This window comes from Anolis carolinensis, chromosome 4, assembly GCF_035594765.1.
Source record: "Anolis carolinensis isolate JA03-04 chromosome 4, rAnoCar3.1.pri, whole genome shotgun sequence".
NCBI classification, from domain to species: Eukaryota; Metazoa; Chordata; class Lepidosauria; order Squamata; family Dactyloidae; genus Anolis; species Anolis carolinensis.
The window spans coordinates 188,332,906-188,360,223 of NC_085844.1; the positions used below are offsets into that span (position 1 = coordinate 188,332,906).

Here is a 27,318-nt window from a genome sequence, read left to right on the forward strand (position 1 = left end):
AGCAAATGCATGTACAGCTGTCTAACTCACCTTCCCAAGGTGTAGCCAATGAATTTGCTCCGACTAGATTCCAGAAACATCTCAATGTCTTTCTCCCTGCAGAAAAGAGGCAAGAAAAACATTCAAAGCTTTTTTAGGGCTCTGTCTCATGAGAACCTGTCAGGAACCATGGGCACCACATCTGGTCAAATGCAAAGTAGGTCTGACAGTGCTGGAAATGGATGGAGGCAACCTCTCTACTCATATAGTAGTAGCCAGACTCTTGGGGGGAAAAAACTCTGTTTATGATAACAGAAGGGTTTTCCCTAGACTAGCTGCAACGTATTATTAATCCTTTTACATCCAAGTTGTGCTTTGTTCCCACAGAAATTAGATTGGAAGAAACTATACATTTCGGTTCAATGGGTGAGGGGGGAGGTGACAATATGTAGGGAGGGTTGATCCTGTCAGGGGTTCTGTGCAGTCATACAATTCCTGTTAGAGCAGAAGGGACTCTATTAGCTCCAGTTAAGAAGCCAAATACCATCAGATAGTTGTAATGGTCTTCTCCAGTCACAAGAACATGCAAAAAAGTTGTTCTTTCCAAAAGGAAGATTTTTTCCTTTAGTTGCAGCAGCATTATAAACACAAGTCCTCCAGTCCTACAACACTGCATCCACACCAACCCTTAAAAACTAATACAAGGCTACTGCATCCTATATAATATAGTCTCAGCACTAGCCACCACACTGCAATTAAAATGACACTGTGGTGAAGCCTGAGACACTCATCCTGTTATCACTTAAAAGAAATGCTGTGGAACTTACATATCCTGACAGATCTTTACCACCTCCACCCGTACTTCCAAAATCACCACCACATTACAGCCAGGGAATACTTCCCACAAATGACAAACTGAAGGTTTCTTCTAAAATGTAATTTGATGGGGTGAATCAAATAAAAGTAGGACATGGGCCAGAGGGGGAGGCTTCATAGAAAGATCTGGTCTGTAGATTCTCTATTTATGCTTTAGGGAAGCTCTTCACTATTGTTGCTGTATTTCATTCACCCTATTTGCACTGTATTTTATAAATAAGAAGAATACTAACCAAGACTCTTTTCATCCCAGAAATTCCAAATCTTCACACTGTGTTGATTAGCACTCTAGCTACATTCAAGGAGAGGGAGAAACCCCAATTTATTCTGTATCATGTCCCAACTCTCACAGTTACTATATCGACATAAAAAAACCAGAGGACATTTTTATTACTGCCATTTCCTGCAAATATCTATTAAAGAACTAGCCAAGCCATGTATTTTCCAAGGTGCTTCTAAAACAGTGGTTCTCAACCTGGGGTCCCCAGATGTTTTTGGTCTACAACTTCCAGAAATCTCAGCTGGTTTACCAGCTGTTAGGATTTCTGGGAGTTGAAGGCCAAATACATCTGGGGACCCCAAGTTGAGAACTACTGTTCTAAAACAACAATCCAGTCTAATTGCTTACCTAACCTTTGGAGCCCAAGGCAAACCTTTGGGGCAAGTCAGCCTGTCAGTAGGAGGATGTTGGACTGGAGGGGGCATCACTTCATCTCTTTCAAGAGGAAATGTCTCCCCTTCAAGACTATTATCATCATCATTCTCTTCTTCCTCTTCACGTGAGTCATCAGCTTTGTATGGATCTCTCTCATTGAAGGCATCTAGGTTATCTTGTTTAATAAGAGCCTGGAAGGACAAATAAGCAGTGAAAGGGAGCTGAGATTTCCTGCTTCTTAGCGAGGGGTTGGACTGGATGGCCCATGAGGTCTCTTCCAACTCTACTATTCTATGATTCTATGATTCTTTCTTGTCAAGCACAAATCTTCCAAAATATGAGTGAAGGATACTTAGAAATTAGAAGAACAGGCTCAGTGAATCAAAGATCCAATATTATTTCAAGAAAGAAATGCACTTCTGATTTCCACCTTGACAAATGAGTATTCTAGCAGAACGTGAGCTTTGAGTTACAAGCTCAAAGCTCTTCATCCTAATATAGTTTCCAAAGTTGCTAAGTCACTACTGTAAAATGGAAATCTTGGAAAATCTCATCAAGCTAATGAACAAGATAGAATTTAAACTAGATAGCTAGGCTTCAGTTGGTCATATACAGCATTCCTTAAGGATAACCTTCAGTTCAGCTTGTTTTTTTGGAGTCATTTCCTCAGCATCAGGATACACAAATAACAGAGATGTAAGCAATCTTTGGGTTAGAACTTGCCTAGCCGTTTTTGGTCCCCTTTCAAGAACGGATTTTTTTCTCCAAGACCTTCCTTTGTTCTCAAACTCACCTTGTGTTCTCTCCGCCCCCGTTTCTGCTGCTGTTCTATCAGATCAGAAGCAGAGGCTGGAGGAGAGGCAGCTCGCATGTTGCGAATTACTTTTATGCTGTCCTCAGGAAGTGGAGGGAGACCTAGCATCTCCCGTTTCTCTGCCTTCATATCTTGAAGTTCCTCAAATCCTCCAAGAGTACACTACACAAGAAGAGAAAGCCAGATTAGTCCCTTACATTAACCCTTTGATAATTCAAAGTGAAAAATTGATTGGCTACTGATTTTTTAAAGTACAGTATCAGGAATGGAAAATTAGCTGCTGTCACAAATATACCCAAGATTCCTAAGAGAATCATTTCTGAATGTAGGATGGCACAGTGCAAGCAAAGAATTCTCACATTTTAAGAATGGTTCAGTGTTGCTATTATGCCCCGTTTTCATGATTAACATTTTAAAAATAATGAAGTATACTTATGAAACTTAGAAGATCGTATTTGTAGTAGTGAAATTCTCTTAACATGCCCTGCTTTTAAAACATGCTCAGAGATGTTTACATGAGGCTTTCAGCTAATTTCATATCTAGGAAGTGATAAGATTAGCTTGAACTAAGTGACATTTTCTCTCAAGGTGTGCAGTGAGCTGATTTATGATACTGTACTCTTGATTTCATTACCAAACCACTAGAGAAATGTCAAAGCAACTTATATGGTTGGGATGTTTGGCAAAAAGGCAAGTACGCCACATTGTGCTGAACAAAAAGGGAATCATTCAAAGAACTGGAGATACTTTTGGAGTCTTTTGGCTACATGATCTCTGATGTTTAATTAAGTTGATATACCATAGTCATTATCTTAAAATGGCCAATTAGTAACCTCATAGCATCCATTTTTTACAGCACTGTCGGAAAATCATGTTTTGGAAACTTCATGCAGAAATACATTAAAAAAATACACTGACCAGAATAAGCCCAACAAATTACAAAGCAGGCATTCTTAATTTTTATTGGTATATACTTATTCATGTATAATAGCCTCTTACCAGAACAGTTTTCCACAGGAGAAGCAACACCTTCTTCATAGGGAAGTGAGGGGCATGGCCACTGCAGAATTTCGTCACCATTCCAAAGAGCATCACAGAAAATGGTTCACTGTTATACAGAGGTGCCCCTGAAAGGCAATTTATTGGTAACAGCCATGTTATATGCAGAGATATATTCCCTGCAGTAGTGAATTCACTTGTTTTCAAACTATCTGCCATTATGCTGTGTACAACTATGACTTTCTCTTCTCCCACACCTTTACAATTTTTACCTCAGATAGGGGCTAACCTCATATTTACGACTGTAATGAAGTGTGAATTTTTGGTTTACAGATGTCATGTTTAGTTACTCTGCACTCAAGAGTTGGTTGCCATGGAGAAGTGGGCGGAGCCAACTAGCGTTTCGATGGAGAAGTGCAGGTTTAAAAAAGAAGCAGTTAGTCTGTGCCCTGATGAGGTACAGTGAAGACTGATCCTTGTTGAAGGGATCAGAGAGACTCAAATGCTTATTTTTGAGTCAGTTTAAAATAGGTTTGGTGACTTATTTTAAGGTAGTCTGTTTCCTGATAAGGAACAGATAATGTGTGATTGTAATTCACAGGGTGACTGCAGTTTAGAGCAGCAGAGAAAGAAGTGACATTTTAAGGAATTTGAAACACCTCATTCTAGCTTTGCAACTGTTAATCAAAGTGCCTCTAAAGAGAAAGTTACTGTAACCATGACATTTTGTGCCTGAATAAACATGTTATTGTTCTTTTAAACATCTCAGCTTCTGTCACATATATATTACCATCAAGAGTAAACAAGAAGAAGGAAGAAAAACAAAATTTAAAAGGTCTCCTCTCTGAGTAGCTAGTGTCTACATCAGGGGTCCCCAAACTTTTTAAGCAGAGGGCCGGTCCACAATCCTTCAGACTGTTGAAGGGCCAAATTATCATTTGAAAAAAAAAAAACCTGAACAAATTCCTATGCATACTGCACATGTCTTATTTGTAGTGCAAAAACAACAACGAAAGAACAATACAATATTTAAAAATGAAAACAATTTTAATCAACATAAACCTATTAGGATTTCAATGGAAAGTGTGGGCCTGCTACTGGCCAATGAGATAGTCAAGTTAATTAGGATTGTTGTTGTTGTGTGACTTCAAGTCATGTCAGACTTTGGCCGAGCCTAAGTCTAAAATTAATTATTTATTTACTACATTTATATCTCACCCTTCTCAGAGCAGCTGTATGTACATACAATATATTATATTATTAGCATAACATAATATTAGCATTATATATTACTACAGTAGAGTCTCACTTATCCAACATAAAAGGGTCGGCAGAATGATGGATAAGTGAATATGTTGGATAATAAGGAAGCATTAAGGAAAAGCCTATTGAACATCAAATTAGGTTAAGATTTTACAAATTATGCACCAAAACATCATGTTCTACAACAAATTTGACAGAAAAAGTAGTTCATTACGCAGTAATGCTATGTAGTAATTACTGTATTTACGAATTTAGCACCAAAATATCACGATGTATTGAAAACATGGACTACAAAAATGCGTTGGATAATCCAGAACGTTGGATTAGCGAGTTTTGGATAAGTGAGACTCTACTGTATATTGAACTATATATACTATTATATAATATGTAATATATAACATATAATTAATATTATTGTATGATATTACTATTAGTATTATATTGTATAACATAAGATTATTATCAATATTATATGTATATACAATATATTATATTATTAAAACTGATATAAAAATATTATATTATAAAACTGAGGGCGGGGGCCAGGTAAATGACCTTGGAGGGCCGCATCTGGCCCCCGGGCCTTAGTTTGGGGACCCCTGGTCTACATCTTGCCATAGTGGTGGCAAGCATTGATAATCTGGTGGCCGCATTATAAACATCTTTACATTTGGTGGCAGCGTTTAAATAAAAACATCCTTATAATTTGGAGGCAGCGGTTATATAATAATAATATATAATATAAATATATAACATAATATATAATAATTAATAAAAACCACATCTCCACAACGATGGTTGTATGCAATTAGATCAAAGGCAGAACACTTCTTTTCCAAGCTGACTGATATTTATTTAGTCATAGGAGTTATCAAGCAGCTCCTAGATGGGCAACAAAAGAACACATACCTAGTTCTGCTCTGAAAGTCTGCCTCATTGTCTTCCATTCAGGCTTGTCTCCTTCACATTCCTGACGGACAGTTTCTACAATAAGGTACATAATATTCAGCAGCACCCTGCAAATTAATTGGAAAAAAAACTATATAATTCAGCTTATTCAAAACTATTCTACAGAGATGCAAGTAAAATAAGCCATCCATTTAAGTATATAAATAGGGACTGAAGAAAATAACAGAAAAGAAAAAAAATCTGCTCAGTATATTTCAACTATCTTCCTCAGAGGTGGGAAAATGTTATGCATGGAGGAACAACAAAACATATTTCATTGATAAAGGGTCAACAATTTCCTCCTATTCATAGTCCATTATTTCCAAAACCAACTGGGTTTTTTTAGACACTTGCAATTCTTCAGAAAAAAATGCACTCAGAACTCTGTCAATTAAAGATTGGATACAAGCATCTGTTTTGGAGAACTGGCCATTTTTCAGCTTCATTAATTCAGCTACAGTTGAGATAACAGTTGTGTCCATGATCCACCAAGATACACATCAGTGTTTGCTACTTTATATTCAGTTTGTTTGACTTACTGATCTCTCTGACTGCCTCAATCAAGGAAATTTAAGACACAACACTACACCACAAGAAATCTACAAAGCTGAATGCTGTAAAAATCTGCTGATAGCAGAAAATACATGAAATGCAAAAGCTGTAGGGGAAAGAAAAGGCATCTTTGCAAACGTGACTGTTTCATAAGGAAATTTTACCTCATCAGCAACGTATTTTCTCACCTCAAGTCTGTGCTATCAGCTAAGGAGATGGCAGGCTTCCTCACTGCACTGCTACAGGCAGCACTATTACTGGACAAAAAGAAGTAGAAAATATTGCTGAAATGTAACAATGTCAAACCAAAGAGAACTACACTTCATAAGCTTGCTCAGAGAGCATTCCTTGTGTAAAGTAGTAGGTAGGTGACATCTCCAAAAGAAGAATGAAATCCTATCAATTGAATATCTTTATGTCTTCAATAGGCATAAACAGACTAAATTGATATGTTTGTGGGAAAAAATACCGGGTTTCTTCAACTGTAAGACACCATCAATTGTAAGACACACCCTAATTTCACCACCACCAACAAAAATGTTTAACATACACCTAAGACACACCCCATTTTTTAGATAAGTTTATATAGGAAAAAGTACACCTTCTAACTGAAGAAATACAGTAGTCTGTTTCCTTGATGAAAGGCTGGGACATTCTATGCAAGAAATGAAATAAGAAAATCCTATCATCCAAGTATGAGGGTACAGAGGATAAAGGCCACTAACCCAAGGTTGACTGGATAACTGAGTGCACTTCTTCTATTACAGGGTAAAAATAGAAAAGACTCTTTCTTACCATATTATTAAAAATGTAATACTGATCTACTCTGAGCTACACAAAATCCTCCCAGAATGGCTGATCCTACTGCCAATTTTTAAATGAAATACACCAGGAGGACAACCAGTATAACTTAGAATGAAAAGATTACATGAATACGTGTTTATTTGTAAGAAATCATTCCATTCTGTCACATTTTGCCTATGGTTCATCTTTCACCATTTAGCACTTATCATTGCAAGTTAAACATCAAGAATCAAAGGGTAAAATAAGGATCAAAATAATGGGATAGGGAAGTACTAGTTTGAGCAGATTGTTTGAGCCCAAGACAATTAATTTTTGTATTAGTCAAAGTTTGGCTCCTAGCTAATAAATTCACCAAAGTCATCCACATAAGTTATAAATTCTAAATAACTTGATTTTTCTTTAATTGGAAAAAGTTTAAAAATCTAAGTTACATATTTAATACGCAGATGAAAAGTATTAGCTGCAACACCTACTGACCTTTTTTGCAATGTAAAGAAAATATAATATTCTATGAAATCAGATGAATGCTGGACAGACAACAAAATTAATCAAGCATCTGACTCGTATATTGTTATTACTTGTGAAAGACAATCAAACATCAGACTCATTAAACGACCTGTTCAGAAATATATATTGTGGTGGGCCAGATAATAATGGAGCAGAATAGCTACATTCTTCCCAAAGGCCCGATTCTGCATTGACAATGAACTCACTCTATTTCCATGTTCAAAAGTTCCACCAAAGCATTGAAAGTGCCAACTTCAAGCAAAAGAAATATGTTGTATCTCATCCAGGACTGAACTTCAGCTTCAGAGCTGCACTCATCAAATGTACCTACAATAACAAATACATATTACATTGCAAATTACAGAAATCACAGTGATCCCCATTTATTTTACAGATAAAATATGCTATTGTTCCAACCAGAACCAAGACATTTTGCCCAGGAAAAAGGGTATAAGATTTTCGAAGCTCAATAGATGATGACATCAGAATTTGAAAACAGCTGACTAGAATTCCAGTCTCTCCAGGAATCCAGTCTTCAGAATTATATTGACTTACCACAGGATTGTAACACAAGGTTGATACAGGATTTTATATTTAAAGCCTGAGAATATGTGATCATACTAATAGTAAATATTTCCCACATGAACAGATATATCTGATACTCTTGTTACCCGACAATTTTACTACATAAAAAAAGATTGTGGTTTAGATTCAATTGCTAGTCCCAAATACAATCAAGGTAAGACAACTCTAACATAAATTCCATTCAATGCATTCTTCTCTAGTAAACTAGCATCTAGATTTAGAGAAATTCTAGTGACTAAAATAATATGAATTACAGTACTATTATGTTATCTAGTTATGATAACACTGTCCAACAATATTTTGGTGCTTCAAATGTTAGTCCTTTTTTGGTATATTTGACCTGCTGATTCCAAAAACAGTACCAGCTTTCCCCTTTAGTTTTTGAGTTACAAAACATATGCCATATACCAGTCTTTTATCTGTTCACCCATAAAAATCATGATAATCATATCTAAGAAACTATAGCAGATGTGGTCTATCCAATGCAATTTTCTGAATCAGCACCCCAAATAATTCCAGGAACAGGCCTAAAAACCAAGACACGAAGAAATGTTATTGTTGTTGCTGGGCTGTGTAATCTATGTATGAACCATAGGCTGTGTAATCTATGTGCAAACCATAGACACACTTAGTGACAACTGTATTTAATGTTCTTGCTTAGAAACACAGTTCAGGTTTATTCAAGAAAAAAGATGAATGATATATTCTATTTCATTACCAATTTCAGTCCCAAACAATTAAGAATAAAGATTCAATCATTTAACTGTCATGTTCAAGGGATAAAATATAATAGAGTAGGTATCATTGAATTAGTTCAGCTTTGTTAGCTTTAATGGCAGCTTCATGTTGCAGAGGGGAAGAGTTTTTAATTCCTGTCTTTTTAAAGAGATTTCAAGGAAGCATGTTAAATTACCATGTTGAAAAAAAATTCTACAAAGGCATTAAACAGACATTTGTTGACATTTCCTAACTGAGCACTTCCTACAAAAGTAACAAAAATGTACCTTGTGCGACATAAAGGATGGCTCGAGCCACCCTGAGCCTCTTCTCCCGCGCAGTGACCTCAAGGCCATCCAGAAGTCTCATAGCATGAGTACGGTGCTGGTTGGTGTCCAATTCTATCCATTTTTTATCAAGCACTGCAAAAGCAAACAGTTTGATGTGATGCTGCTTTCTGAAGAAAGGGATGGCATTATAAGACTGTCTAGTTTTTTACAGCACAAAGCCAGTGAAGAGAAATCCATATGTTAGAAATATTGGAGCACCCAAACTTCCTGAATATATTCTATTGCGACCATACATTGATTTTTGTACCTTGCATTTGGTGTATGTATTTTAAAATGGTGTATTTTTATCTGTGTATTTTACTGCATGTATTTTATGTTCATGTTTTGACTTTGTTGTACCCCAACTTGAGACGTTAAGGGAGGCAAGTAAAAATTAATTTTATTATTGTTGCTGTTGTTGTGTTGCTGTTGTTGATATTATTTATGGGTAAGACCCACAATTTCTTTGCAATATGAATATATGAAGATAGTATCATAACACCAATCTGGTAACTGTTTCCATTCACAGTCTTTGCACGGTTAAATAACATGAACAAGGTGCAAGAACTGCCAAAAATACCCATAAAACCATGGGAAGGAGAGATGGGGAAATAGCAGGAAGTCCAGTTCTGGTTTCGAGTTTTTTCCTTAATGCTAAACAGTGCAGAGCAATACTGCAGACATTTAAAAAAAGGAATTTCCAATCCTAAAGACCTTTCTTCCTTTCAATAATCTTCCAAAAAATGAAGTTTTCACCTTTCCTTCAAAAGTTTTTGGTTCATAAATCAAATTAAAGCAGTCCATGATAATTTGGTGAAATTAAACTAGTCGAAGAAGAAAAAAACCATGTGATATTGAAACACCTAATATTTTGCTATTTAATTCCATTCCAAATAGAAAAAAATCTGACTACACTTTAGAACTGACACAGACCAGCCTCACAGTTTCATAGAAGAGAGATGACACATCATTCTTACCATGGAGCCTAAAATCCTCTTCAAAGCATTTTCTGTTGAGCTGGAATTCAGGCCCTTCGGTGTAACTATATAATTCTGTCCAGACAGAATAGTGATTACCAGATGTTATATCGCTTAGAGCACAATTTAAAGAAGACAATGATTTGCTTAAACATCAACCTCATGCTTGGAGATAGTTTTGTAATTTAACAAATACATAGGCACAAGACAGCTTTTTAGATACAGAGACGCCAATCTGGATCCAACCTATTACACTAACTAAATTTGCAAAAACAACAGCATTTAACAAAAATGGAAACTATAATATAATGTTCAACAAGTGCCTTTTCCATTTTACAAAGATTTATGTATATACTTTCCTTATACAACATTCCTCAGAAAAATAAGAGAACAAATATAGAGCACAGGAGTGCCAATTTCAACAGTATCATTCTCCAAATATTTAATTTTTCTGAAATCTTAGTATCTATTACAAAGATTAATGAAGTGTTTCAGAAGAAAGTAAGAACAGCAACAACTTTAAGCCGGCTTCAATTTTACCTGACAGTTCAGCAGCCCATTTGTCTGTATCTGCATATTCAAATTCAAAGTCTGGTGATTCTGAGAAACCCTACAAAAAGTAAATTAAATTTGAGAGAAGGCAATGTAAATAAAAAAACACCCCTTTACAGGTAGAATCCTGCTGACTAAGGCAGGTTCAATATTAAACATTGCTTAACTTTCCACCCACAGCTTCATAGTTACCATGGTAACCTGTTCACTCTGAAATCTCCCACTCCCTCAAGCCTGCTTTGCCACATTATGCAAGTGTCAATCTCCAGTCATTCTGAAAGTCACTGAATACATTTACACTGTAGATTTTTACGCAGTCTGAAGCCACTTAACCTGCCATTGGCTCTATGCTTTGGAATTATGGGACTTGTAGTTTGGTGAGGTACCGGCCCTCTTCGGCAGAGAAGGCTAAATACCTTCTAAACTACAACTCCCATGATTTCCATAGCACTGAGCCAAGGCAGTTAAAGTGGTGTTTAACTGCACTAATTCTACAGTGCATATGCACCCTTAGACTGTCTACTTGGAAGTAAGGTACATCAAGTTCCAGGTCTATGCTCCTGAGTTAGATGAGAATGGGAGCAAAAGCTCCCATGAAGGAGGGGTAGATAGTTCAATCTCTTTCTCTCCCTCTCTTTATTCATCTATCTATATACATACACATAGAGCATCCCCCCAAAAATGTATACACTCTTGCAATTGTGGAATTTTTCTTGGCATTTTTGTAATAAAAAGAATATACACCTGTAACAGGATTAAAGATTTCACATGTAGAGAAGTGTCATAAAATTATAAAAGTCTGAATGAGGTTTGCAGCTCTGTGCTTTAACAATGGCAGCAGTGGGTGCATGGCTGGACAGACGAATTGCAATTTAAGATTAAATTCGTAATTCTAATTACATCTTTATTTGCATTTATTCCTCAATATTTACCTGTATGTGTATATGTGCCTTAAAATGGTCAATTGACTTATGGAGATAACATTAATTTTGCAAGTTTTGTTAGATGACGGAAAATCAATGGTGGGTTTGCCAGTTTCTTCTTCTGAAGCATAGTCTTCAGCACCTACTATTTTTTGGCGGTCTCCCACCCAGATACTAACCAGGAGTGCAACTGTACTATAAAATGAATGCAGTTTAACTCTACGCTCTGCTACAGCATCATGTGAGCTGCAGTTTGACAAAGTCTTTAGCCTTCTCTTCAAAGAGCACTGGCACCTCACCAAATTATAAATTCCATAATCCCGTAATATTGAGCCAGGACAGTTGAAGTGGTGTCAAACTGCATGAATTCTACAGTCCAGATGCACTCATGGCTACTTTTCCAAGCCAAGATTTAAAGTTAAATGTTAAATCAGCGAGAATGAATGTACGCACCATCATCTCTTCAAACAAGGTTAACAGTGTTACGTGTGGCTGAACTAATAGCTGCAAGCTGAGTACACTATGCAACACAATTTTTGTTCCTGGTTTATTATTTATTTATTTACCATATTTGTACCCTACCTTTCTCAACCCCAAGGGGGACTCAGAGGCGGCCTCACATATCGACAATTATTCAATGCCATAAAAACATACAATTGGTAAATATATACATTAAAAACCAGAGAATTAAAACATCTAAAAACAGTTATATCAACTATTAAAATCTCATAATCCAAAGTTGTAATCCGGGGCCATTCCAATTGTCATTGCACAGATTCTATGTTCATTTATTTCAATGAAGCTTGTTTCCATAGTCATGTTTTAACTTTCTTTCTGAAGGCTAGAAGAGAAGGCGCTGATGGAATATCACTGGGGAGGGAGTTCCATAGCTGAGGGGCCACACTGAGAAGGCCCTGTCTCTCATCCACATAAACCGTGCCTGCAAAGGAGGTGGAACCGAGAGCAGGGCCTCCCCAGAAGATCTTAGCTGTAATGACAGGAAGGCTAACTTTTATTGAGTCATGTTAACCTTACCATCTGTCTTGTTGAGTAGCTTGCAAAAATTGTATTAGAGATGAATGTTTTAAAATATGTATACTTACCTCTGATTGTAAAATTGTTTTATAGTTTGTGTTTTATATATGTACATAGTTTTATATTGACTTTTACACAATGTTGTGAGCCGCTTTGGGTCCCGTTTTAGGGAGAAAAGTGGGATATAAATAAAGATTTATTATAATATTATTATTATTATTATTATCTTAATCTCCGTGATGGTTCATAGCGTGGTTCATACATTCGGACTGGTAAGCTGGGCTGGAACCATTTAGGGCTTTATAGGCTAAAGCCAGAAATTTGAATTGTGCTCAGTAGCAGACTGGCAGCCAGTGGAGCTGGCAGCCGTAACAGGGGAGTTGTATAAATGTTATTTCCTAATGGATTCTATCATAAAAACATGGAAAAAGTTTATTAAATTACAAAAAAAACCCTCTCCTTCTGGAGAGAAAAAGCGAGATATAAGCAAACATCATAAGAATAACTTTGTTTTTGCGGAACATCATGCAGCACATTTTGCTATAGTTTTTCAATGAATATCTAATGGGAATCTCAATCAATTCAACATAGTTTGTGGCAGTCACAAAAACAAAGTTTCTGGGGTATTACAACTCTGTTTTTTTCGTGTCAGGAGCGACTTGAGAAACTGCAAGTCGCTTCTGGTGTGAGAGAATTGCATTTGCATACCTCCATATAATATCGAACTGGTCACTGACTGTAATAAAGTGAACCTGAACTTGAATATAATGACGTATCTTGCAGATGACATTCGAGTCTAAACATGCAATTCATTTACGCTCCATACACTTTTTATACACATAGCCTGAAAGTAATTTTATACACAATATTTTAAAATGTTGTGTATATACTAAATCAGTGGTTCTCAACCTAGGGTCCTCAGATGTTTTTGGCCTTCAACTCCCAAAAATCCTAACAGCTAGTAAAATAGCTGGGATTTCTGGGAGTTGTAGGCCAAAAACATCTGGGGGCCCCAGGTGGAGAACCTCTGTACTAAATCATCAGAAGGCAAAGGTATCACCACTTTATCTACCCAATTTAAGAGTATCTTGGATTTCAGAATCCCTGATGAAGAATAACTTGTACTCAGATCTATTTGAAAGATTGGGGAATAGCTCCTGGTTCAGTGATCTGAAACAGATATTGGGGCTCCCCACTGTATCTCTACCTGCATGCGATGTAGGATAATTCCAAGACTGTGACATCCTGATCGCAACTATTATGAATGACTGAATGACTTGCTACCGATACTTTTCTGAGCCCAATTCAAGGTGCAAGTTATCACCTACAAAGCCCTAAACGGTTCGGGACTTGCTTATCTCCGTGATCGCCTCCTCCCCTATGAACCCACACGGGCCCTAAGATCTTCCGGAGAGGCCCTTCTCTCACCCCCACCTCTGTCTCAAGCACGGTTGGTGGGGACGAGAGAGAGGGCCTTCTCGGTAGTGGCTCCCTGACTCTGGAACTCGCTCCCCAGGGAGATTAGACTGGCTCCTTCGTTGCCCACCTTCCGCCGGAGTCTAAAAATATGGATGTTTCAGTGCGCTTTTGAGTGAAGGGGCCACCAGCCACGTATCTTGTTTTCAAACTGTGCCGCACTTTAATATTGCCCCCCATTTTATAGGTTTTAGTGTTTCAACACAATTGGTTCCTTGTCCTCCCCCACCCGTCTCTCTTTTACTCATGGACTTTACTCAGAGTTTTGCACGAATCACTCTCTGTACATAGCAACTGATGTTTTCGTTTTAATAATGGTCATGTTATGTTGTTGTATAACTATGTTATTACAGTATATTGTGTTTTAAATTTATGGACTGTTTTCTTATGTAAGCCGCCCCGAGTCCCTTCGGGGAGATGGAGGCAGGGTATAAGAATAAAGTTATTATTATTATTACTACTACTATTATTATATGGGTCTCAGAGACATCACATGGCCCACAGGCACTTCTTACTGCATTCACCTGAATGCACAATTAAACAGGAAATAACACATTTAAACCAGAAACAGAAAACATGTCACATAGTGGTATCAAACGTGTCATTTCCTTCCTCTGAAGAAAGTACAGTACCTGGTACTCTTTGGCAGCCTCCCACCCAAGTACGAACCAGGGCTGCCCCTGCTTGGCTTCCCAGATGAGCCAGCATCTGGTACCATTTAGGCCAGGCATAGGCAAACTTGGGCCCACCTTCCAGGTGTTTTCGACTTCAACTCCCACCATTCCTAACAGCCTCAGTCCTTTTCCTCAGTTTAAGCAGGTGAGGGGGGAAAAGGAAGGGGCCTGAGGCTGTTAAGAATGGTGGGAGTTGTCTAAAACATCTGGAAGGAGGGCTTAAGTTTGCCCATGCCCATTTAGGCGTGCTCGCCACAGCTTCCGTTGGCTGACAATGGGCCTATGCCTAGAAAAGAATACACAAGGCCTGGCAGGTGAGGCGAGGCTCCTGGCCCCCTCCCCTCCCGGCCGACCGACCTCCGAGTCCTTCCGCTGGTTGCGGTTGGGTTCCCGACCCTTTCCTCCGGGCCCCGTCGGCGGTGTGGCCAGCCCCAGCGCCCCGCTCCGTTGTTTGTTATTGACAATGAGCAAGCCGCCCGGACCTCCGCCACCGCCCGGCTCCATCACGACGACGCCGCCGCCAACGCCGGCAGCTCTCGCGAGACTTGGCAGGGCCTCAATCTTTCCGGAAACGCCGCCACCTTGAGAGTGGCGGATAGACTTAGTGACGGCAGCTCCCCGCGTAGGAGCCATGTTTCGAGTGGCAAGGCTATAAAGCTACATAGCACGGTGTTGTTAAAGCGAGCGCAGAGTCCAAAGGTTTCTCGCCAGCAGCCATTTTGCATGCCTTGAGGGAAGGCAAGCAATTGCCCCGATTACAAAGAATTCGGTTTGAGTGGGTTGCTGTGAGTGTTCCGGGCTGTATGGCCATGTTCCAGAAGCATTCCCTCCTGACGTTTCGTCCACATCTATGGCAGGCATCCTCAGGGGTTGTGAGGTATATTGGAAACTAGGCAAGTGGGTTAATATATCTGTGGAATGTCCAAGGTGGGAGAAAGAACTCGTCTGTTGGAGGCCAATTAATCACCCTGATTAGAATTGAAAAGCCTTACAGCTTCGAGGCCTGGCTGATTCCTGTCTGGGGGAGTCCTATGTCAGACTACACAGAGAAGCCACTGAAATCCACAAGCATGTGGACAATTTCAACAGAAAGGAGGAATGCATGAAAATGAACAAAATCTGGCTAAAAGTATTTTTAAAACTCTTAAAATCAGGACAGTCAATAAAGAACAACACTCTGAAAACACAGAAATTCAAGACAGGAAACAATCAGGGCTAACTAACACCTCCCAACAAAGGATCCCCCCAGGCAGTAAGCAGCCAGGCTTTGAAGCTGCAAGGCCATTCAATGCTAATCAAGATGGCCAATTGCAACGTTCACACATTCCTCAAACTGACGAGTTCTTTCACCTGGACTCCACCCGCTTGCCTAGTTTCCAACAGCCCTCACAATCTCAGAAGATGCCTGCCATAGATGTGGGCGACTATCATGTCAGACTACACAGAGAAGCCATTGAAATCCACAAGCATGTGGACAACTTCAACAGAAAGGAAGAAACCATGAAAATGAACAAAATCTGGCTACCAGTATTACAAAACTCCAAAATCAAATCAGTAGATGGGAACCAACACAATAACGACTTGACTGAACAAAGGATGCCCCCAGGCAAGGGACAAAACATTTCCAATGCCAATTAGGGTGATTAACTGAAACATTAATGCTGGCTCCCAGTGACAAAGAACTCTTGCCACACCTTGGACTATACACAGATATATATTCTTTCTTTTCCTTACTTAATTTATCCATACCTCACAACCTCTGAGGATGCCTGCCATTGATGTGGGCGAAACGTCAGGAGAGAATACTTCTGGAACATGGCCACACAGCCCGAAAGACATACAACAACCCAGGAGAGAATAGGTTGTTGTATGTTTTCCGGGCTGTATGGCCATGTTCTAGAAGTATTCTCTCAGAGGTTGTGAGGTATGGAGAAACTAAGCAAGGAAGGTTTATATATCTGTGGAAAGTCCAGGGTGAGAGAAGAACTCTTTGTTAGTTGCAGTGTGAATGTTGTAGTTAATCACCTTAATTAGCATTGAATCGCTTCATCTCCTGGCTTCTTCCTTCCTGGGGGCATCCTTCATTCAGAGTTGTTAGCTGCCCCTGGATTCCCATGTCTGAAACTCCGCTGTTTTCAGAGTGTTGCTTCTTATTTACAGTTTTGATTTTTGTGTTTTTTTAACACTGGTAGCCAGATTTTGTTCATTTTCATGGTTCCCTCTTTTCTGTTGAAGTTGTCCACATGCTTGTGGATTTCAATGGCTTCTCTGTGTAGTCTGACATGATAGTTGTTGGAGTAGTCGAGCATTTCTGTGTTCTCAAATAATATACTGTGTCCAGGTTGGTTCATCAAGTGCTCTGCTATGGCTGATTTCTCAGGTTGAGTTAGTCTGCAGTGCCTTTCATATTCTTTGACTCGTATTTGGGCGCTGCGTTTGGTAGTCCCTATGTAGACTTGTCCACAGCTGCATGGTAAACGGTAGACTCCTGCAGAGGTGAGAGGATCCCTCATTCTTCGCTGACCGTAGCATTTGTTGGATTTTCTTTGTGGGTCTGTAGATTGTTTGTAGGTTGTGCTCCTTCATCAGTTTGCCTATGCGGTCAGTGGTTCCCTTGATGTATGGTAAGAACACTTTTCCTCTGGGTGGATCTTTGTCTTTACTCTCCTGGCTTGCTCTTGGCCTTACAGCTCTTCTGATGTCCATGGTGGAGTATCCATTGGCCTGTAGAGCCCAGTTTAGGTGGTTTAGTTCACCTTGGAGGAGGTGAGGTTTGCAGATTCTTTGTGCACGGTCAGGAGAGAATGCTTTTGGAACGTGGCTATCCTGCTTGGAAAACTCACAGCAACCCAGTGATTCTGGCCATGAAAGCTTTCGACGACACAATTCAGTTTGACATCCCTTGCCATGGCTCAAAGCTTGGGTAGTTTTACAAGGTCTTTAGCCTTCTGTGCCAGAGAGTGCTGGAACCTCACCAAACTGCAAATTCCAGGATTCCATAAGTACTGTGTCAAACCGCATTCATTTTACATTGTAGATCTGGCATCCTCAAACTGCAGCCCTGCAGCTGCATGGACCTCCAAATCCCAGAATGCCTGACCATTGAACAAGCTGGCTAGGGCTTCTGGGATATGGAGGCCCAAACAGCCTGGTGTAGCTGCACCTTTGGAGTCAGGGTTGGATTCCCTCCTCTACCATATATATTCACTGGGTGATCTTGGGCAAATCACATTCTCTCAGCCTCTGAGGGCCCTTCCTGCCAGGCCCTACATCTCAAGATCTGATCCCAGATTTTCTGCTTTTACCTGGATTATGCGTTCCCACTGCCAGATAATCTGGGATAAACAGAAAACCTGGGATCAGATCCTGGGATATAGGGCCTGTCTGGAAGGGCCAACATCTTCTGAACAAATCTTGCTTTAAAAACACACCCAATAAGAAACCTTAGGATTGTGTTGGTTAGAAACAACCTGAAGGTACCCAACAACTTATTTAACTGTTGACATTTCTCCCCCTTATGTCCTTATGCGTGTGGAAAAGTGAGAGGGCAGCAAGAGAAAAAAATTACAGGGTTGGACCCAGATACAGAAATCAACTCATTATGATCAGTTGGGTTGGAAATTTTACCTCTTCAAACCAAGATGATTGACCTCGGTTCAAATGTCAGTTAACTTTAGAATAATGGAACAGTACCGCTATTTATTATGAGACTCCTGAAAAGTCCACAAATTGAGGTTCCACCAGTATACGTATATCTGATCTGATGCTCTTTTCCTGCATCCTCTTTGACAGATCATGGCAGGGTTCATTGACTTATTTGATCTCTACATTTTTTGGAGGGTTTCTGTTCATGGCTTCTTTCCATTCTTATGCTAAATCCCAAATTTAGCTAGCTCTTACATCCTATTCTGCATCTCAAGTCCAGTAATATCTATTCCACAGCCCAATAAAAAATACCTTGGCATCTTGGCTTTTAAGGCTATTGCTGTGGTTATTTGGGGTACTGATTTAGAAAATTGCATTGGATAGTTTCTTAGATACAGTTATGATTTTCAGTGGGAGAGCAGATAGCGACTGGTAGGTGCCATATGTTCTTTATCTCAAAAACTAGAGCTGAAGGGGGAAAACTGGTGCTATTTTTGAAACTGGCAGGTCAAACATACCCAGAAACATGGCTAACATTTAAGGCACTAAAAGGTGTGTTGGCCAGTATCCTCCAATACTCTTGACATCTTTACTGGCTCTTATTCTGTTTCTAAGACTGAACAGAAGTGACTCCAAGCTGCTTATGAGCTTGATGCTTGAAGGACTGTCTTCCTGGTTATACCCACCTGGATCCTACATGTAGAGGTTTTTGTTCAGATAACTCCACAAGATGAGAAAACTGAGTGCTTTTTAGTAGTGTCCTAGTTACATAATGCCCTCTTAATGCAATACTTTTGACACCCAATTCAACTGCTCTTTCGGTACCAGCGAGAGAGCTTTTAAATCTTGGTGCATTATCTTTTACCTTTCTTTCACTCTTTGTATTCTCTGCACTTGATCATTGTCCATCAATTTTCAGGCTGCATTGTAATTTCCGTAACATGCATTTTACTATTGTTGATTTTATCCCGTGTATTTAATCCTTTAAGTCACCCTGAGAGCTTCCTATTACAGGGCAACCTTTTAAACGGATAAATGAAAATGGAAGTCCCTTTAATGTTTCAAATGAAAGATTAGCAAAAGCAGGCTCACTTTCAGCTGAGGAAGCATGACTTGTGCATGACCCCATTGCATTTTCATTTAGGAAAGCTAAGTCTAAACACAATTTTGCATCCTATATTGTAAAATCCCCTATTAAGGATCCCATACATATTTAAGAGTATTGAAGCAATGTCCTGTCAATTACTTCCTCAGTTCAATATTAATAATGTAACTTGTTTTATTCAGTTTTAATTAGCTAGTAACATGCCTTGTAGTAAAAAGATAACTGTAATTGAAATTCCCCTTTTAAAACGTCAATTAGCAATGATGGTGGAAGAATGAATCCAGGGCTTTTCATAAGTTCTTTATGGTTAATATCCATTTTTTCTCAATCTCAAAAATATTTTCCTTCTTGGAAAAGCAAATCAGTATTATGCTGATCAATATGCCGGGTATCAATCAGTGTACTCAATTTATATATACCTTTTTACACTGTACATGCCTCTCCAAGAGAACAGTATAAAAACCAATATCTAACACTGAAACTGGCAGGGAGCTAGTCTGTTCTCCAGTTCCTTTGAAACTACTACTTCTAGCTATTCATCCAGAAGGGGAAAGAAATCAAAGCAAAGGTAATTTTCTAACCATTTTATTTAGACTTTGCGTAATGATTTATTGCTCATCTGCAAGAATTAATATTGCATTCATTAAAAATCATTCATATACAAAATAAACCTATCCCCACCTGGGCTGATGCTATAACATGCTCCCTCCAATCAAACTGAGGTGTTGCCAGGCATGAGAGTTTATTCCATGGCTTATACAGAGATGGAGCCCTTAGCTAAGTTATCTATTGACACTGCAACACAGAGGCAGACAAATGGAATGAAGGTGTCTTCTTGAGCGTCACAGAGGAGTCTTGTAGATTCGCTCGCATTGGCCAAGCCAATTCTAGGATAAAAACGTGTAATAACGGAATTGAGAAACAAGAGGAGGACTGAGATACAAAAAGGAAAGAACTGAATCTATTAGGGCTGGCCAAATCTAAAATCAGATTCTGGGGAATGGGATGGATACAAGTTGAAAAGGCCAAGGGAGATCCTGAATTCAAGTCTGTCAATAGCCAGCACCATTTTGCAAGGCCGGTTGAAACCAAACACCCACCTGGTACAAAAGATACTACAGGACGGTCATTTAGGGGCAGAGAGTAAGCATGGCGGTTGTGCTAAGCTCAGGCTCCTCATCACAGGTCATTTATTTTTCTCAGTGAAGGATAACAACCTACATCACAGAATAATGGGACAGATTTCATGAAGATGGAATAAGGAATGTCATATTCTGTATTTACATCATGTCTTCTGCAAAGATTACATGAAAGGCAGAAAGTTCAAGGTTGGTCATGTATTCACGATGATTCACAGTAGTTTCTGGCTTGTTCTTACTTCCCCTCAAGACTTCAGCACAATACTGAGTTTGCAATACTCAGACCAAGGCAATATTTGCCTGAACTGTCATTTTTAACTTAACATTTCCCTCCCTCATCGATGCTGAAGCCTTCCCTCATTTTCATGGCACTAAAATATAAACTGGGCTGCACTGTAATCTCACAAGAGAGATAGTATGCAAATTTGACATGCCAGCCTAACAGAACTGAGATCATTAAAACAACAGAGCACTTAAAACAGCAGTGCCAATGGGATGGGATTCCACCTTCAATTTTCATTTGCTACAAATGGAGCCTGAAGATGGAAGAGTTTTACATAAATAACTAATTCTTTATAGGATCAGAGAAGTTAAGCTACTATTATCATCCAAGCATCTCCTGTATTGTGCAAATAAAGGAATAAAGTACAAGAGATTATTCAGCTCAAAATGTTGATCTGCTTCATAGTGGCCCCTAGGAATTCTGCAATACATTAACTGAAATTTTCTGTTTTAAAAATTCTCCAGACTAGAATCAAAAGGAATTCTCATCAACTGCATTTTAAATAAGGTATTGGGCTGTCTTGATTGGAAGAAGAAGAGGAAGAAGAAAGCCTAAAATCCACAGAGTGATGAAGATAGTGGATAGGCAATATCCAGTTCAATTCATATTAGCACCCTAGCAACTCATAAGAGAAGATGAAATCTATCTAGCCTTATTTCAGTGTGGGAAATCATGAAGGCCTTAAAATGTTCTTGGACTAAACATTCCAGTAGTTCTAGCTAGAGGTGAGGAATGCTGGGAATTTTAGTGCAACAACATTTGGAGAGCTGCATGACTCAAACTCTGGCTTAGTGAAGCCAAGCATGCAGCAACATGTTTCATTAGAAAAAATGGATAATAAATAATATTTAAGATTGCCCCGCTGAAATCAGTAGGACTTTTCTGAATGCAATACTATTAAAATCAGGGTTTAGGCATTTGCTGCATATACACCTATAATTTAGCCACAAGGTATCAACTCTCTCTGCAGGAAAAGGAGCATTGATCTGGCAGCTAATGAACTGGGGCTCATTAAGGCAATTTAGAATTTGCAGATAATTCCACAGAAAAAAAATAGTATTCTTAATATTTTGCAGATCAATCAACTGCAACTAAGGTGCCCTGGAAAATATTAAATTAAAATTTAAAATCACCACAGGAAATGAAAGCCTCACATCACCAAAGGGAATCCACTCCGTTGTAGCAGAGCTAAGGAGCTGAAACCATAGTAAAGCAATGGTGATGCGGCTGGGAAATCCCAGGTTGTCTGCAAGGTCAGACAAAAAGACTGAGAAATATTAAAAGAATGAGAGCAGACAATAAAATCACATGAATAAAAGAAAAAAATACATTTTAGAACTAACACAAAATATGTTCTTTAAAAATATTCTTGCTAAAGCTCTTGTGTAGATTATGTGATCTGGTCCTTCAGCATTATGGTCCATCAGTACCTATGGAAAAGGAGAGAGAACGCTAGTGTTAAGCAATGTGAATCACACCAAGACACACTGTCCTACAGACATGCCTGTCTCAGGCAAGGGAGACTGCTATCTCAGCCATCCTATTTCTAATATCTTACTCATTGTATCACATCAAATTTCACTGACAACTAAACATCAAGAACAGATATTTTCATTCAAGACACTATTCTTCTGTTAATTTTTTATATCTCAAGAGTTCCCTCTGAGGTGCTCAGGACATCCTGACCATGATCTTGGGAGCTGTCAAATGTTTCCCTTGTTCATTTCAGAAGGACTGAGTAGGTCTTTGAACTTGAATTTTTTCATCCCAATAGATCACTGACAAGACTACAATACATGTTATGCAGTTATAGCTAAATTATAGATTCATATTTCAAGATGTTTCCATTTTCTCTTATGAAGAATGTTTACCTGTAATAGTTTGGTTTGAAGGGCCCATTTTTATTGAGTCCCAGATATTTCGCTTGATCATCTGTTAATTCTGTCAGATGAGCATCAAATGAAGGCAGGTGCAAGCTTGCGACATATTCATCTAGAAAGAACAAAGAAAGATGCATATTGGCTGGAACATGTCCAGGGAAGGTTGCCCAAAATGATTTTGGAATCCAAGTCCTATGAGGAATAGCTGAGGAAGCTGAATATGTCTAGCTTGGAAAAAAGAAGGTTGAGAGGAGACATGAAGCCATGTTTAAATATCTAAAAAGATGTCACATTGAGGAGAAGGCAAGCTTGTTTTCTGCTGCCCTGGAGACTAAGACATGATGGAGCAATGGATTCAAATTGCCACAAAAAATATTCCACGCAAATGTATTGTCGAAGGCTTTCATGGCCGGAATCACTGGATTGCTGTGAGTTTTCCAGGCTGTATGGCTATGTTACAGAAGCATTCTCTCCTGATGTTTTGCCCACATCTATGGCAGGCATCCTAAGAAGTTGTGAGGTAGCCTATCATAGATATGGGTGAAACGTCAGGAGGGAATGCTTCTGGAACATGACCATACAACCCAGAAAATTCACAGCAACCCACATTACATCTAAACATTTCAAAGAACTTATTTGATGGTGAGAGCTGTTCAGCAGTGGAATATGCTTCCATGGAGTGAGGTGGAGTCTCCTTCTCTGGAGGCTTTTCAGCAGAGGCTGGATGGCCATATTTCAGAGGGACTTTGTTTTGGTGTTCCTGCGTAGCAGGGGGTTGGACTGGATGGTCCTTGTAGTCTCTTCAACTCTATTTCAGTGTGATTTTAATAATCCTGTTTATACTCCTTAGACTTAAGATAATGCTGAAAGCCATTTGTACTAATAAAATACTTAATATAAAGCCACCCTTCAGCCCTACTATAGAACAACCAGTCTGGATTGGCATCTGTTTAGTGCCATATGCTGGTGTAAGGTAACCTTTCAACTGCTTCCTATTCTACCACAGAGCTGCTGAACTGCTCTGCCATTTGCCATTCAATGCCTGGTATAGACCAAAGGGGGGAAATGAAGAAGCACCTGATTTTTCCTTGTAGATAGATATGAAATGGTTACATCAGGTGATAAAGTGTCTGGAGGCCCCAGCAGTTAATATGAGTTATTATGTAGCCAGATGATTCTGTGATTATCACAATAGTGAAACAAGCATGGAATGACCTCAGGAGGGAATTTCAGCAGCTCTGTGGTAGGTGTAAGAGGTGGCAAAAGTATGGTATATTTCTGCATGAGAAACTACCATGCTACACTGAGACATGCAGGATTGCGACCATTACAGTTAGGGGGAAAGTCTAGGACAGCATACATTTCTCTTAGCTATGCACTTTCGGTCCAGCGTTCAGACATGGGACTTTTTTATTTCTAAATAGTCTCCCAAAGTTACTGGAGAGAAGTTACAAGCTAAAAGGAGGAATAAGCTTGACTCAATATTGAAAGGATTTCATTGTACAATTCTTGCCAGGGGGCACAGGAAATGCTTCTGCTTTGTGTTTTCTTCATATTAAAGACATCCCATCAATATATTTTTAGGCAGAAATATCCAAAAGTATATTAGGTCCTTCTAAAAATGGATACTTAAAATTTTTTACTACAGTTCTTTCGTGATTATATAAAACAAAGGGTTCAGCCTTTAAAGACTTAACATAAAATTTAAATATCCAGATGATTGGCATGCATCTATTTTTAGAGTTATATCCCATCTTTTGATATTTATTCCATGGCTAATTATCTCTTGAGTTTACCCTTACATTTACAACCACATAAATATAATGAAACAGATAAGATTGACAAAACTATTTCCCAGCACAGGAGACCATTATGTAAGAATATCTAAACTCTAGGGCCGTAAGGATCAGAGACCATACATAAAATGGGAGAATCCATGAATTCCAGTACATATAATATTTCCAGAGTCATTTCCATTTTCAAAGTTTAGCTAGCCAAAACAAATGTAAGATGGAAGCACTGTCCTTGCATGTCAAATACATGTTAAGAAGGCTGCTGCTTAATGACTATGAGGCTACAATCAAGGATTTTAACATTTAATTGTCTCACCCATCTTTTTAGGCAGCAAGTACACATCTTGTTTGTATCGTCCCTCAGGAGCATTGTAAAGCTCAATCAAAGCCAGAGCCTGTGAAAATCAGAGAGATTTAGAAAGCAACACCTGCAAACTTTGTCCACTGTTTTCAACACACTGTTGCTATGCTTTTGTATACCTTTGAGTCAAATCTATTAACTTATAATCAACACAGATTTATGACAGCAGGAAGAAGGCCATTCTGGACTCCTTGGGAAGGAAGTTTTAGTGTCTAGAGGCAGCCACTAGAAGGCCGTTGCATGTGTCCTCACCAACCAAGTTAGTGATGGTGGTGACGCGAAAAAAGGACCTGTGCTGATAACCTCAGAGCCTAGGCCAGAACACACAGGGAGATATTGTCTACCACATCGCCTGGACCTGAGCTATACAGGGGGCTTTGAATTGTGCCGAGAAACAAAATTGGACCCAGTGAAGCTGTTTTAACAGAGGACTAGTATGGTCCCTGTAACCCACTCCAGTTAGCAAAGTGTGAGTGCAGTTCTTTGAACTAGCAAGTTTCCAAGCGCTCTTCAAAGGCAACCCCATGTGGAGCACATTACAGTATTCCAAATGGGATGGAACTAAGGTGTATACTACCATGGACAGATCTGGTGTCTCGATGAACAGGGGCAGTTGGTAAAAAAGCACTCCTGCCCACCACAGAAACCCTGGTTCCAAGTTCAGAGCTGAATCCAGGAGTACACCTAACTGCAAAACTCTTTCTTGGCTAGGGTGATGGTGGGTTTTTTTTTTGGGGGGGGGGGGGTAATAACATGATTGAATAGGTGGAAGCCTTATTCCTTGATCTGTCTTTTCACTGAGCAGGAGCACCACTATCTTGTCTGGATTAAGCTTCTTTTTGCTCTCACCAGTCTGTCAGTGATGACAAGCTCTTTACATTTCAGGTTCTGCTTAAAGTGGCATGATCTGATATCAAAATAATAGTGCTACTCTAAAAGATGCCAACAAGAGAATAATGAGGAAAGAAGGCACAATTTTTAAGTATTTATTTTTAGGTGTACTGCATTAGAAAATATGTAACATCCCAAAAACCTTGACTTTATAGGAAAACAAAAACAAAAAATAGATGAAAGTTGAAGATGACCACAGAAGAGGTTCAGAAATAAAAGGAAACCTAAGCAGGATTTCAAGTGATCAAGAGATTCAAGTAATCAGAAAACAGCACAACTTATCCAGTGGATATTTTTTTGCTGCCTCAGTTGATATATTTACTTGTCTGAGGTTCTCATGTCCTTCCCCTTCTTATTGACTCCTTGCCCTTAGGGCAGATATTGTTTGAAATTCTATCTCTGATGCCAGCCTGATAGGTACATTTGGTGGTAACATGGGAAAAGGCTCTGGAAACTTCCTTCTTAGAGAAGGTAAAGTGGCACCCTCTTTGTTATCTTTCTGCAAGCAGGCATATCCCTTTTTATTATACCAGGCCTTTGGGCAAAAGTCCTTGTGTAATGTGTTGGACTTTTATTTGTTGTTGCTGTTTCAATTTGTTTTAAGTGGTTTCAAATTTAATATGGTTTGCTTTTTAACTTTCATACACTGTTAATTCTTAACTGCATTTGTTTTAACTGTGGTGGACTGCCTTGGGTCCCAAACTGGGGGAAACTAGGGAACAATAACAACAACAATAAAATCTGCAGAATAAATACGAGTATGTAGGTTTACAAGTGGTTCAACAGAGGTTGGTGAAGTAAAGCCCTCCTTGTGACTCTTCACCATTCGTTATGCTAGTTAATGCTAATGTCCTGTAATATCTAAAAGCCATGTTTTCAGTTACACTAGTATTCTAGATGTAATCATTTTAAATATCAAGGATACAGCTAAAATAAATGAAATGACAAATAAAACACAGTTCAAAACATTCTCTAAACTGGCTTTTCTCAGACTTTAGATCAGGCCTGTATAACCAGTGGTCCTCTAGGTGTTTTGGACCTCAGCTCCAAGAATTCCTGACCACTGGACAAGCTATCTAGAGTTGGTCCCAAACACCCGGATGGCGACAGGTTGTACTGGTCTGCTTTAGATGAAGACATACACTCCAAGCACATGATACCTACAGCATAGGGAAAATCAGGAAGACCTGCAGAAAAGTATCCCACAGTGAAGTACCTGCGTGGTTGCTGTGATGGACAGAACAAAGGTAGGAACAGTTGAACAGCTCAGATTGAGAAGTCGTCCCTAAAGCAACAGAACAAAAAATAAAAATAAAAACAGTCTAAGAAATGTAACAATATGGAAATCAAACGTATGAAAAACTTTACATGTTCAATTTACTTTACCAAGAATCTATCAATATATCTAACGTAGGACCAGATATACCATGAGCCATGCTTGCAAGCAAATTTTGTTGTCCTCTGCAAATTTAGGATATGCCTACATTGTCTGGACTAGAAACAGTGTGTTTCCAATCTGAGACAAATCATCTAGATGCTCCTAGATGAAGGTAGTA

At 39.0% G+C, this 27,318-nt stretch overlaps 2 protein-coding genes across 3 annotated transcripts in view; both read right to left on the bottom strand.

Moving 5' to 3' along the window:
• strip1 (striatin interacting protein 1) overlaps window positions 1-15,217 on the bottom strand; it is a 29,216-nt gene extending 13,999 nt beyond the window's left edge. Inside the window, exons 1-11 of the mRNA XM_003220234.4 lie at window positions 15,023-15,217; window positions 10,546-10,615; window positions 10,006-10,080; window positions 8,987-9,121; window positions 7,604-7,724; window positions 6,275-6,343; window positions 5,496-5,602; window positions 3,324-3,451; window positions 2,304-2,486; window positions 1,484-1,701; window positions 31-96 (exon numbers count right to left, since the gene is read on the bottom strand). Coding sequence (XP_003220282.4) covers window positions 31-96; window positions 1,484-1,701; window positions 2,304-2,486; window positions 3,324-3,451; window positions 5,496-5,602; window positions 6,275-6,343; window positions 7,604-7,724; window positions 8,987-9,121; window positions 10,006-10,080; window positions 10,546-10,615; window positions 15,023-15,169 — 1,319 coding nt within the window. The 5' untranslated portion in view covers window positions 15,170-15,217. The remainder of the gene's footprint in view (window positions 1-30; window positions 97-1,483; window positions 1,702-2,303; window positions 2,487-3,323; window positions 3,452-5,495; window positions 5,603-6,274; window positions 6,344-7,603; window positions 7,725-8,986; window positions 9,122-10,005; window positions 10,081-10,545; window positions 10,616-15,022) is intronic.
• Window positions 15,218-19,984: 4,767 nt separating this feature from the next.
• ahcyl1 (adenosylhomocysteinase like 1) overlaps window positions 19,985-27,318 on the bottom strand; it is a 63,890-nt gene continuing 56,556 nt past the window's right edge. The window contains exons 14-17 of one of the 2 annotated variants that reach the window (XM_008109440.3): window positions 26,979-27,047; window positions 24,827-24,905; window positions 22,709-22,829; window positions 19,985-22,267 (exon numbers count right to left, since the gene is read on the bottom strand). In XM_008109440.3, the coding sequence (XP_008107647.1) occupies window positions 22,261-22,267; window positions 22,709-22,829; window positions 24,827-24,905; window positions 26,979-27,047 (276 nt within the window). In that variant the 3' untranslated portion in view covers window positions 19,985-22,260. Of the gene's footprint in view, window positions 22,268-22,704; window positions 22,830-24,826; window positions 24,906-26,978; window positions 27,048-27,318 lie in introns of those variants that run through there. The other variant, XM_003220233.4, reaches the window with a different exon arrangement.